Raw genomic sequence first — 14,568 nt, 5'->3', positions numbered from 1 at the left:
TAGATGGAAGATTTGTAAATTAAAACACTATAAATAAGCCAAAACCGAACGATAAATAAAAGTATACATGAACGCATTTTGATGAAATAATAACAACCAAAGTCAACCATTTAAATTACTTGATAACATCATAACAATGTATATGCATGTATTTTGCATTTACCAAAAAACTCATAAGTCTTAAATCTACAAAACATAGAAAACCATTACATATTATGAAAATAATAACATGTCAAGTTCCAAAAGACATTCAAAAATATACTCGTTCTTCTTGCACCTTCACTACACCATCTTGCTCAAATCTATATAAAAAACATTAAATAATGTTAGTATTAAAAGGAAAAGATATTAAATTTACAATCATTAAGATAATAAACAATTACCTTTGTCAATTTGTTGATTTTCTTCCCAATCTTTTTCATAATCGATTGTGTCACTTATGCTACCCCGAATCCAATCTTGTGTACAAATTAAACTTTCAACAATCTTAGGAGTCAAAGAACTCCTAAACGGATCCAAAACCCTTCCACTAGTGCTAAAAACGGATTCTGAAGCCACCGTTGAGACGGGAATGGCGAACACATCTCTTGCCATCAATGATAGAATTGGAAATCTTGGACTATTCACTTTCCACCAATCTAGAATATTAAACATTTCCAAGTCGTCTTCAACACTTTCTTGAAAATACTTTTCTAACTCCCCAATTGATTCAACTATGTTCGTCTTCATCTTTTCTCTTAGTTTATTTCTCAATGGGGGGTTAGGTGCCATAAAATCCGGGTTTTGGCGTTTCCCTAATATCGATGATGAAGTGGTAGACTCGGCAGTACTTGAAGTAGAAATTGGAGAATGAATTCTAATATAATCATTATATAATTCATACATAGAATCCATGATATATTTCTTTTTGGCCTCGACCCCATTTTCTCCATAACGATCCTCAAGTAGTATAACCAAATACTTTACTTTGTTCCTTGGATCAAGAATCAATGCAAAGTAGAGCAATAAATTCATTTTTTCTACATCGCCAAAATACTTATCAAACTTTTTTTTCATGGCCAATGCAATATCACAAAGAGTGGAATCAGAAATAGCATCATCCAAGAGCGTACGAATGGAATATATATCTTCAATGCACGTGTTTGATGTCACATAAAGTGTCCCGGAAATCCTCAAAGTAACATCATGAAAAGGTTTTAAAAAATGACATATATTCCTAACCCTTTCCCAATCGCTTGATGAAGGTATCGACAAACCGGCCTTTTCAATTTCGTACCGAAAATCAAATTCCTCAAGATCATATCTTTCAAAAGTTTTTTCGTAACCTTGTGCAATTTCCAACATATGGTAAGTAGAGTTCCATCTTGTTGGCACATCTCTCTTCAAGTGTTTTGTTATACCGGGATTAGCAACCTTAGCAAAATCGGTAAACTTATGAATTCTAGAAGGCGATTGCCTAATCCATTTAACCGCCCATCGAACTATCTCAACCGCCTTATCAACTTTTTTTAAGCCATCTTGCACCACTAAATTTAAAATGTGGGCAACACATCGAATATGCATCCATTTCCCATTTAGAAGACACGTGTTGGAGTTTTGAAAACTTTTTTTCAAGAAGTCAATTGCCACATCATTCGCACTTGCATTGTCAACAGAAATTGTGAAAATATTTTCTATTTCCCACTCCATTAAACATTTCTCAACCATTTTTCCAATATCAACCCCACGGTGACTCTCTTGAGAAGAAAAACACAAAACTTTTTTTTCAACTTCCATTCGTTATCAATAAAGTGGGCGGTGAGACACATATAACATGATTGTTGTTTAGAAGTCCACGTATCGGTGGTCAAACATATTCTACCAACGTTTTTTTTAATAAAGTCACGAATTTTTTCTTTTTCGTCTACAAACAATTGGTAGACATCCGTTGTGCTTGTACTTCGACATGGAACTTTAAACAATGGTTGATTAACACTATTGTAATACCTAAAACCCGCACCTTCTACAAAGCTAAAAGGAAGTTCATCAACTACCAACATGTGGGCTAGAGCCTTACGACTCTCATTTTGATCAAATTTCCAAGTTGACAATTTGTTTTCATCACCATATTGAAAAGTTAGTTGTTTTTGCCCACCACTAAGTTTATCCAAGTAAGCTTTACATTTCGTTAAATGATAACCTAGATTTTTTGTCCCATAACCACTTGATTCGCACTTGTAATTCCCACCACCACAATGCTTGCATTTACATCTTTGTACACCATTTTCATCCTTATACCTTTCAAATTCTTTCCAAACTTTCGATCGTGGGTTGAATTCTTTAGCTTTTTTCTGTTTTTCTTGTGGAACTTGATCATTGGTTGGGTTTTCAACTTCAATGGTCTCATCTTCCACTTCAATATAGTCATCCGTATTTGACATCTAAAAAAAAAAAAAAAAAAAAAAAAAACTGTTAAAAAACATAAAAATGGACCATACTATCCTTACCTTTGACAACAAACTGTAAATAAGAATAGAAACATGACAAACTAGCTAGTGTTCCGGGATTGTGTCTATGCGATAATAACATGACAAACTATGAATTATAAAACAACAAAGCATAATTATATAACAGGCATTTATAAAACAATATGGCATGACAATCACTAATTAATTACCAATGAGTTAAAACACTAATTAACAATAAAGTCGAATGAGAATCTACAATAACAAATAATAGAAACAAACTGTAAATAACTTTTGACAGCAAACTGTAAATACGAATAGAAACAAACTGTAAATAAGAATAGAAGCAAACTGTAAATAATCATTTCTAGAATAACAAATACCTTAGCTCTCTGTTAGTCAGTTAGTGTATATTATGACTTGCTCTCTGTTTGGTGGATAAATTTCAAGAGTTTATATCCAACTATTTACAAGTATAATAGATTAAGATGATAAACAAGTATGACAGATTAAGAAGATAAGGGAAATGAGTAATCATCATCTGGCACTTTAATATCATCCAAATTGAGAAAAACAGTAGCAATTATCCAATGATAATATATGAAAATTTGCAAAACATGTATTGTATACATAGAAAAATGTATAGACAAAACAGGGGAAAATTAGCAAAATGTATAGACAGAAAGACGACTAGCTAAAGCCAAGTACTGTATCGGAAGTGCACCTGAATACCCAATGACCCGGCGAGGCGGCGACCGACTGATGAGCGGCGAGGAGGCGGCGACGGCTACCTGAAGCTGATTGACCGGTGACGAACGATGACGAGTGGACTGCGAAGTGAGAACAAGGGTTTTCTTTTGACGAAGAGAAAATAGAACGAGGCCACTTGAATTTGGGACTAAGACTAATTGGGACGGATAAGGGGATTATGTTTTGGCCCGTTATTATTAAAGAAATTTCGGGTAATCGGGTATACCCGAATCCCAACAACCTTACCCTTTACCCGACCTGAAAAAAAAATCGGGTTACCCAAATACCCGAAATAATTAACCCGATACCCGAATTACCCAACCCGATTTACCCGATACCCGAAAAAATCGAGCGGGTAATTCGGGTAACGGGTATTTTTGACAGGGCTAGCTAATATGCTCTGTCTTCTCCAAAAGATTTATGAGATACCTGTCCAACATTGACCTGAGAATACAAGCAGTTTTAAAAATATCAGCATAAAGCTGGTGAGTTCATAAGCGGTTGGTTTTGTAAAAGAACAAGTTTCTTTTGGTTTTCTGAAAAAGTTGTTATCTAAGAAAATCCCATATTTTCTTATAAGAAAAGTTTAGTTATCCATTTTTTACACAATCTGGTTAAGAACAGTTAAGTTATCCCAGGAAAAACCCTTATTTTCCTTAGAACTTGGTGGTTGGTTATCGATTCGGAATGCAGTGTACAAGTATCTACCATACTTGTAGCGTTTAAATGAAATATCCTGAAAGCCTAGTTATCCTTGAAAAGTACGTTAGTTTTAACACGTATATAAAACTAATAAGTAGGCAATAAAAGTTTCCATAATCTAAGTTGCAAGTTCCATAACCATACAATAAACTAGATAAGGCTCATAACTGGGCCAGTATCGTTTTATGACTTTTGTCACCTGTGGACCAGTCGGTCCTACTGTAGCTAGCAGCCAGGTGCGGGATAGTCAATCCCGTATAGATCTATACACTCAAGTCACGTTCTCCCTCCAGGAGATTCTGGTTATGGGGGTAGTCCTACACTCTCGTATCCAGGGGAGTGTTACCAAGGACATGTCTCCAATCTTAAGATTAATGAAATTTTAAAAGAAATCATATGGAAATCCTAGTTTATTGGTTCTTCACTCTCGTATCCAGGGGGAGTGTTACCAAGGACATGTTTCCAGTTTTTAAGATTAATGATATTGGTCCTTCACTCTCGTATCTAGGGGGAGTGTTACCAAGGACATGTTTCCAGTTTTAAGATTAATGTTATTGGTCCTTCACTCTCGTATCTAGGGGGAGTGTTACCAAGGACGTATCAAAGTTCTAAGGTTAATGCTTTTAACAGTAATGGTGTGGAAAATCATTTTTGAAATATAAAATATAACATTTTATAATGAGTTTCACAATTAATATGAAAACTAACTCTGCAAGTTAAACGATTGGTTAATACGCTTTTCAGTGTTAAAAGCATATGGAATATGAAACATTTCATAAGAAATAATAAGTTTGAGTACAAGATTTCCTTGTACTTTTGCTTGTATTCCCCCACCTGAAAACATGAAAAACACGGAAAAAGGTGTAGCGGTATGAACTTACCGGACGAGAAATGTGACGGTTAGGGTGTTAAGTGTCAGTTTAGGGCTTGAACACGCACGAGGTTCCTATTTAATATGAAGAGATACATAATTGTATCTAATTAGACTTTGAACTACTAATTAAGTAAGATAATACACTCTGAGGCGCGAAAACACTTTATCTCAAGCGTTAGGAGTGATCCGGGTTGCATCTAAGGAGGTGTAAGGACTAAATATGGAGTTTGATCTTCAAGAGTAAACTCCTAGGGGAGATTACGGCCCATAGACCATATCCCCATGCGTTTACGGCCGTAAACTCATTGATGGTGTGTTCTTGGATGTTTAAAGCTCTTACAACACTTGTGGAATTAGGGTAGCTTCAATTATAGGGCATAGGAAGTGATTAAATCATCAAATGGACCATTTTGGGGAGTTTATAGCTGTAAACATAGATTTTACGGCCGTAAACTCTTACTTTCCCTTTGCTTTTGTGTTTTTAAGGTCCTAGGTTAAGCACATATGATTCTAGTCCAATATACAAGCCATGGAAGGAAGTTAGGGAACCATTTGACCTCTTTAGAGGAGTTTATGGCTAGAGGACCCTTCCCTTGGGGGTTTACGACCGTAATCCCTTATGGTCATTGTTTCCTTGATGTTTAAGGTCCCTACTTCGATGGTGGTTGATTCTAGGCATTATTCCAAGCCATAGGAGGTGTTTAAGGGGCAATTTAACACCTTAAATGGTGTTTACGGCCTATGAAGGAGGGTTTACGGTCCAAGAATGATCTTGGGTAGTAAACTCATGTTTACTCCCCAAATAACAAGTTTTTGGTATTCTAAGCTCGTACATGTAAGTCCCTAAGTCATAGCTAAGCACCAGAAGTGATTTGGAAGGGTTTTGGGGCTTTAAAACCCCATTTATGGGTGTTTGCGGTTTGGGGTTGTTCCTGGGCTGTAAACACAAGTTTTTGGTACTTTTGGATGATTTAAACATGAATTTGTATGCTAAAAAAGCTAAACTATAAGCTAGGATAGATCACTTACCAATTTGGAGCTTGAAAGGGGTGGTTTTGGATCAAATTTGGCTTGTAGAGCGAGAGTAGTAAGAGAGAGTGAAAAAGCTTCAAATGAAGTCCACTCACCCTTATATAGGGTTTTGAGTTTGTGGCCCGGTGGAAATCTACCCGATACCGACGTTAAACGGAGCTTATGGTCGTACCCGATTAAGTTGTCGTAACTAAAAATCTTCCAAATGAATATTGAGGGTGTTTTCATGTGTTTCTAATGTGTTTGGACATTCATAAAGTCATAATAAAAGTCTTAATTCAATTACCCTGATTCAAAATGTTAATGGAAAAAAAATGGAATATAAACAGGTTTTATTAACGGAAACGCATTACAGTGACGGAATAAATTTCAGGTTGTCACACTTTAAGACTGAAAGAAAATATTAGTTGTTGTTTGTTATCATATGTTTAACGAACAAACATATCACCGTTTGGACCTAAACTGTGAAATGGTCAAGGTTCTAGAATCTGATCAGGACAATTAGGTGTGAGAGGCATACCGTAAAAGATGTCTGAAACTTTTTTTTTCGTGTGTGAACTCATCTTCTGACCAGCCTTCCAAACTCATATAAATTTGATTATTCATCATCTGACAAAGTTTTGTCACCCAATCTTCCAAACTCATATAAATTTTCTTCTTCCACCGTTTTTATTGCCATAGTTTCTTCTCGTGAACACTCTTTAGCATTATCTGATATAATGTTGTCAACATTGTATGATACAATCTTGTCAACCACATTTGTCTGTTCAACACATCCCTCAAATACCTCCAAATACAAATTCACAATTTCCTTCATTTCAGACATTACGTTTCTGAATTGATGAATATCTGCTTCGTCTACAATATTCATAACATACCCATGAACCGGGTGTTGAAATGACAATAATATAGTATTATTGAAAGTATTAGCATTAGTTTTAACCATATCAAACAACATTTGACGGTCAAAATTAGGCGGAAGTAAGTTTTTAAACTTTGGTTTAACGCAGGTATTAATTCCATTACTCAACAACCAAAACCCCACCATACATAAAATACCAAAACTCATATTTTATTTGAAAAATTCACCCTAATAGAATAAAAAAAATCCTTTATAGCACCAAAAATTGTTGCTAATAACCTTATAACCAATCATTCCGTGGAGATGTTACATCCGTGGAGCCCTCGTCACAGGCTATGCGGAGGATTTGATGAACGGCAGAACCAACACTCTGTGGAAGGTTTAATATGTCCGCGGAGGTAGCTCTGTGGAGCCCTCTGTGGCCCGTACAATATCGTACAAAATTTAGGATTCTGTGGTGATTTTATGATTCCGCGGAGCCTGTAAAGGGGAGCTCCACAGAACGTACGTCTATAGTCGAATTGTTTGAATCCCCCCCCCCCCCCCCCCCGCCCCCCCAAAAAAATGTCTATAATTGGTATTTTCCTATGAACTAATAGTGAAAGGAATGGAATAAAACATTTAAATGAAATAAAACAAAAAACATTTGGTTGGAAATGAAAGGCTTTATCACTAAGGAATCATATTCCTTCAAAACATGATATGTTTCATTCTTTGTCCAATGTTGTTTTTTATAATGACAATGAAGCTCTACAAACCTAAATGTTATGGTTTAAAGGCTCCATTATGTTTTTTGGTTAAGTAGGGGCATAAAGTCAATTTTCACATGTTAGTTTGGCCAATCTACCTAGTATAACCGGTTTCATAGCCATGTGTGCAAGTTTCATCCGATTTGGAAAGATTTAATAATTACACAATGTACAAATTGTATTGCCATGTGTACAAGTAATAGCTGACATAACATGTTTATTATGAAGATTTTGGAGACCAAGCTTTGTAAGATAAGTTGTCGTCCTCGTATAACAATGTGGGAACCTTATAACAACAAGGGAACCTTATATCATCTTTCTTTACTAGATAAACAGATAGATTCTAAGAATTTCTCCTTTAAACGGGTTAGCGTAAATGACCTTGTTCCCCCATTGTGTGAGTGTGATCTTATTTTTTTGGAAATGCATAATGAACTGTTGCAATTCAAGGAGGAATTATAGAATGGGATGAAGTTTGTGAGGGATAACTTTCAAGACCTTAAGTTTGAAATGCTTACGATTAAGAGGAAGATCCATTCATACAAGGTTTCATTCTTCATTTGTGTGCCAGATGGCGATAGTAATGTTAAAACACCATTGAAGTGTACTATCTTGTTAATATTAGGTATGTATATGCATGATTAGATTAGGAAGAGTGTAGCCTATGTTGGAAGTATGTATACAATCAAAATAGTTGGGTAGTATTACTATTAATAGCAAGTCCCTTTTAGGTTACACACAATAACATATTCAAACAATAATTGACAAGAGTGAAATTATGAGGATCTAGTTTGATAATTTATTAGTGATTAATAAATTAATATAAACATGTAGATCTCAGGGAGTTTAAAGTAAGATTTGAAATTCAAATCTTAGGTATAATTACAAGTAATTATCCAAGTGGGAAATTTATCATTCCCTGATAAGTAGAGGTACCTAGAACCGGCCATAAGTTTACACAACTCATCCATTTGGTTTTAATTACAGGTCATAACTTCTTCGTTATAACTCGGATTTCGGCGCTCTTTATATGTATGGAACCCTTGTGACATATACTATAACTTGGTTAAGATTACTTATTCTAAATAATATTTTATTAAAAAGTCTTTATTGATACTTATTGTCTCTAAATTGACTAGCCCGAATCTGCAGGCGTTACAATTATATCCCCCTTAGGATGATTACGTCCCGGAATCATCAAAAAAATAGGGCTTGTATAATGACTCCATACACTATCTCCTCATCCTAGGTAATAATCGTAACTTCTATATTCCTTCGAATCAGTATCTATCTCTTAGACTTATTGACTACAAGTAGTACTCGATCGTGCACCCATTCTCTATCTCATATTAGTTTTCCAATCTTGACCTTCGAATCACATTATCGATTCCTTATTGGATACACCTTCTTCTTAACAAACTCAAAATAAGATCTTTGATTACCACAATGGACCGATGAGTCACATTCTATGACCTCTCATCGTATGATGCAATACTTAGACTCAGGTCTTTTAGAGTCAAGTTCCAGAATAGACTATACATTCCTTCACGTTCTAATGTGAAATAATCACATTCTAGCATATAACACTTCTAGCTACAATCTTCTTACTTTAATAACAATCTTGTTACTTCTACAAATCACTTTGTTTATCCTTTATTTCAACCTTTTATCTTAAGTCAGACGCGACATCGAACTTGGTTCTTTGAACCATTCAACATACTCATCTTAGTCGGACTCGCTTTGGTATGACCACTTGGGTCGGAACAACAATCATCTTTTTCGTCATTATCAAAACGATGGTAACGACATACATGAACAAAATAGAATCACTTACTAGCTTCTTGGTAACTTTGTGACTTTCCTTGATCCAAGTGTGAGTCCTATGCTTCCGGTAGTATAAGCCTCTACTACCATTCACACCTACTCATACTCGTCCAAGTATTGTCTTGCAATTTTCCAAGTTATTATTAGAAAAACAATTTTAACACATACAAATGTGTCCAAACAATCATATAAATTTCCCTAGACTCTACTAGGACTTCTTCCATGCGTATCTTCAATCATTAATTCTGCTTCAACTCGGTTGGTGATGGAAATGTCAGACAATGGGATAACTTAATGGATTATACCAAAAATTCTTTCTTTCTGCCAATTGAAAGTGTACTTCTCCCGAACTAGAGGTATTACCTATTTAGATGCATTCTAAAGGCAAGATATCACTCTTACGATATCTTCTGATAGGTACCATTTAGTATCGTAAGCCTTCTCATTTCCTCCATTTACTCAATTCACTACGAGTCTTCACCATGATGTTTTACACACCAAAGTAGTCGTTTGGTGTATCGAGATGAGAATATAGATAGAGGAAGGTTTAGACGCATATACCTCCTTATTACTTCGAAAAATTACATGTCAGTTCTAATATCGTAATTAAACGTTTAGAAATTTGAACACATAAAGTTTCCAGATCCGGTCAGCAACAGACCATACATCCGATCAAATGATAGCATCATAAAGCATTGTAAATCATTTAGCACGTAAAAGCAATTTAGGCATCTTCCCTAAATGAGCTAGTGCTCGTGTCTATTCAAGTGTACTTCTTAAAATATATTAGACACACTCCTCACAATCCTCGTTTAGCATTCTAAGTTTAAGTTTAGAAATAAATCCTTATTCCTAGATCGCTTAAACTAATGTTCTGATACCAACTGTGACATCCCCAAATTCACAGTCATTTTAAAATTTTTATTTATGCTTATTCAAAAATAAGAGTATTCGTTTTAAAGAATAATATTGTGGAATTTGTTCCCAGAAAAAACATGATAATAATATTATCAAAACATTTTCGAAGAAATGTATTTTTTTTTTTATATTAATACTGTGGGATGTCATCGTCAATACAGAAACATAAGCATAAACATAGCTTACATTCATTTACACTAATGATCAACGTCTCCTTAATCTCTAAGTGTAATTTAGCTTCGTACCAATATCTGTGATACAAATAAACTGAGTGGATCAGCTTGGAAAACCTGGTAAGTACATAGGGATATCAATCCCACAATGTTATACTATATATATATATATATATATATATACACACACACATAATTTAGAACTCATGATATATACAATTTCACATCATATAAGCAATTTCATTCCACCCCAACGATCCTCACAACGATACAATCTATACTCTCGGATCTAAAAATTACCATATTTCCTAATCCATACTCCTGGATCTGAAATTAACCTCTTTACCTAATCCATACTCCTAGATCTAAAATTAACCTCTTTACCTGATCCATACTCCCGGATCTAAAATTAACATTTTTACCTGATCCATACTTCTAGATCTAAAAATAAACTTTTTACCTGATCCATACTCCCGGATCTGATAATAACCTCCTTAGCTAATCCATACTCCTGGATTGGGTATGTCTGATCCATACTCCCGGATCAATAATTATGCCCATTATGTACTCTCGGACTAGGAACCATTGACTACGTCTAATCAATGCTCTCGGATCAATGACAAATTTAAACTTCGACTCTTTGTGTATATCTCACTCGTTATCATAAAGGAATACTACCCAATATTCTTCTTAATTAATTTAGGTTTACTCTGTATCCTAAATTATCGTATATTATCATATATGCTATTAACACATATTTTAGGCAATATCAAATATTTTACACACCAACAAACATTTAATGCATTATTCAATACTTGTATTAAAATCATGTTCATGAAAGGGACTATGCACTCACTTGTTAATGTGGTGATTTCGAACTTAGACAACGCCTCACTTCTATTAATTTATTTTCCTTCGATGAAAGCTAGTATCATTACCACTAGATTTTAGTCTAATATTCATTACGACTAATTATTAGTCTAGATTTATCATTAACTCAGATTCTACTTCATGATCTATCAAGTAATGATCAACTAGGAAGGACAGTTGGGAGGCAGGACCATTTCGACATATAGCTATTCTGAAATCCAACAACCAAACCCAATGTAACCATTCTAGACACCTCTCCGCTAGTAGTTTAATAAGTATAACAACTTTGAATCACTGATAAAGTTTATTTATAGGTTCATAATAATGATATTATATTTATATATAAGTTGTATTTAAAGTATCGTAGGCGTATCTCACTTACAACGTGTTTTTATTAAAAACTGGGATTCGGTGAAGCGAATTTTTTAAGCCGAAAGCTCTTCGTCTTGGAGCCGTCTGGCGCTCGGGGGCTTCCTTCTCGGGCAAGGGAGGTACCTTAGGATTTGGGTGATATCACACCCCCAAACCAAGGATGGCGGAAACCTCCCGGGGTGGCGAACTTCATGTATAGTATCATAACAACGGTATAATAGTGATCAAAGCAATACAACCAATCATAAATATAATCGGAAAAGAATTACATGGTTTCAAGTGTTACATATTTTATTGGTTGATTACAACATGATATAAAAATAGTTGTTCAACTCCGTAGCATTCCATCCTCAAAAGCTTGTGGTTACCAGGTTTCGTTGATTTCCTGAGAATAAAAGTAGTTTTAAAAAAAGTGTCAACGATTAAGTTGATGAGTTCATAGGCTTTTTAGATGAGAAGTCTGGAAACCGATATTTGTAATGAATTGTGTGTTACCAAGAAAAATCAAATATTTTTCCTTACAAAAGTGATGTGTGGTCTTTAATTCCAAGACCGAAAGTGTACAGTAATATCCATACTTATTGATATAAAAAGTGATTTTAAATCGACATAAAACCCTTTTTGATTTGTGAAAATCCCCATAAACTTTATGTGTTGTTAACTCCCTATGTGAGTCGTTATAACCACTATGACTAGTGGAACCTGCCACGACATTTCTCGGGCGTTGAAATAGAAAATGACACTTGTCACCCCAAACCTACCGGTCTAGCTGTTGCATGCAGCTCAGGTGTGGTTTGTCAAACCCAATATAGATCTATACACAAATATCACGTTCTGCCTACAAGAGACTCTGGTTATAACTACCAGGAATTTTAACCCGTACTCTAGGAGTACTATGAAGAATGTCTCATAATTTATGTTAAGAAGTTTATGTGCAGTGTGTGTGAGTGTAAAACCTTTTTCTGTGTGAATAAAACCTTCTGAAATGTGTTTGTTGTGTTAATGGAAACATAAACTATACCTATTATAGTTTATCAAAAACGTTTTGTAATGGTAGAAATTTTCTTTGTATATGATGTAAACCTTTATAATGAGGTAAAAGACATGTAATATAACCAACATGTATTTATATATATGATAATACACACCTTGCTCAGCAAGTTACAAGGTGTAAATGAGTTATCAACCATTTGTTATTTTTATCTTTTCTGTTCCTGTTCTTGGAATAATTATAGAAAAATAATACGGAGTCAAAAACTGATTCCGTAAATTCTGAGAGTTTAGAAATTGTGTCTAGCTCGTTCATAATTTTTATCAATATTCTTAGAAGTTCATAACTGGTGTGAAAGCGTTCATATTCACAGAGTGGTCTGAATTATAAGGTACAATGATAGACAATTTTGTAAAAATCACCAAAAATTGTAGAAAAATCGTGTGAATATATGCAACTAATCATTTAAAAGGTATAAACATGAACTATTTTCATCTAATACAGTTTTTAAAACTAAAAAGTTTAAGATGTTCGAAACAGTCCATGAACGAACATTAACTTTTCTGTTGAAAGCTGATGTTTGAGTTTAGTTGTGTTCTTGGTGTTTTAACTTGTATCCCTTCCCCCCTTAAAACTTATGGAAGACATGAAAAGGTAGGGGTATGAACTCACTTTGAGTGATTTCAGTAGATGGATGATGAAGTAAAGAAGTGTTCAACTCAAGAACACTTGGGAGTTGCTTGAAGATTTGAAGATCTAACAACAAATATGATGATATCTGTGTAAGGAACCCGTGATTTAAGTGAGGGGATGTAAGGAAATCAAGTGAAGGATGAAATATCTTACCAAGGTGGATGAGAACTCAAGAACTCCTGGAGGAATCTCGAAAATTTGAAGAGCTGTAAGAGAGAAAAAGTGTTTTTTTCTTTTTGATGAAGTGTTGGTAATTTTAGGGAATGAGGGTGGTATGGGTTAATTGTGTGTGTGTATGTTCAAGGAAACTTGTGGGGAAAGATAAAAGGTATAAAGAGTGGGTAATGGCTGATGTGAATAGTGACATAAAGCATGAATACTGGTTAGTGGTGTCATAGCTTTATGGGAAAGTCAACACTCCACCCTAATATCTTACCCACTAGATTTTATTCATGAATAAACATTTCCCTCAAAATGTGCTTAATTTATGAATATATTGGGTCTTATATGTCAAAATATAAGTTTGGGTGAAAGTCCCACGTCAAAATCATGAAAAACGGGCTTAAAACGCAAAAGTGGTCGAAAACCGGGAAAAAGGAACAAAATCTGCGAAATTCGGAATTGGAGCCGAGAGTTCGGTCCCTGGGAAGGAAAGGACCCAAAGTGGTTTTGTTTGTAGGTGAGAGCCGAGACGAGTCACAAGCGAGAGGGAAAGGAGCGAAGGCGAGAGTGGGAAGGAAGCGAAAGCGAGGTTCGGGTTCGGTCCTATGCGAGGTTCGGTCCTAAGCAGCTTTCAGTTCTCTGTCTCGGTTTCGGTCCTCATGTTGTTTCGGTTCCTTCTCTCGGTTTCGGATTCGGTCCTTTGGTTCTTAGGGGTTTCACTTCTTAGGGTTTCGACCCTAAGAAGGTTCGGCCCTATTAGGTTGTTTTTCGCGTAAACTCCCCGTTTTGCGCAGTTTTTGGCTAAGTTAAGGGTCGGGATGCCCCCAAATCATTATAAAAATTTGAGGGAAGTTATGAGAGATATTTTGGAGAGAGATATTTAGAGTGACTCTGTTAGTGACCTTTTTGGGTGTTTAGCTTCACAACGCAAGGTTGGTATACTCCGTTAAGCCTCTTTATGATTGTTATATGCCCCCAGGGGGGGTTTAGAATAAGGTTTTATCGAATTGTTTCATCATTTACCCTGATTAAGGTTTAGAATTTTTGAACATACGAACTTTCCAATCAATAACTCCTTATAAAAATAGCGAGTGGTTCAATAGTAACATCATGTAAACCCAAATACACAAGGGTTAATTGAGTTGACCGGTT

General features: G+C 35.2%; 1 protein-coding gene across 1 annotated transcript; it reads right to left on the bottom strand.

Annotated features, from left to right (window-relative positions):
• Window positions 1-282: 282 nt before the first annotated feature.
• LOC145007212 (zinc finger BED domain-containing protein RICESLEEPER 2-like) lies at window positions 283-6,628 on the bottom strand. Its single transcript, XM_078966189.1, has 6 exons — window positions 6,417-6,628; window positions 2,657-2,749; window positions 2,487-2,499; window positions 1,862-2,420; window positions 384-1,736; window positions 283-302 (listed from the first exon to the last, which is right to left on the bottom strand). The coding sequence occupies exons 1-6, from the start codon at window positions 6,626-6,628 to the stop codon at window positions 283-285; spliced, it is 2,250 nt and encodes a 749-aa protein (XP_078822315.1).
• Between the last annotated feature and the right edge of the window lie 7,940 nt (window positions 6,629-14,568).

This window comes from Lactuca saligna, chromosome 7 (assembly GCF_052625555.1).
Source record: "Lactuca saligna cultivar CGN05327 chromosome 7, ASM5262555v1, whole genome shotgun sequence".
NCBI lineage: Eukaryota > Viridiplantae > Streptophyta > Magnoliopsida > Asterales > Asteraceae > Lactuca > Lactuca saligna.
Note: the sequence above shows the minus strand (reverse complement) of the source record. Positions and strands in the feature narration are given on the sequence as shown.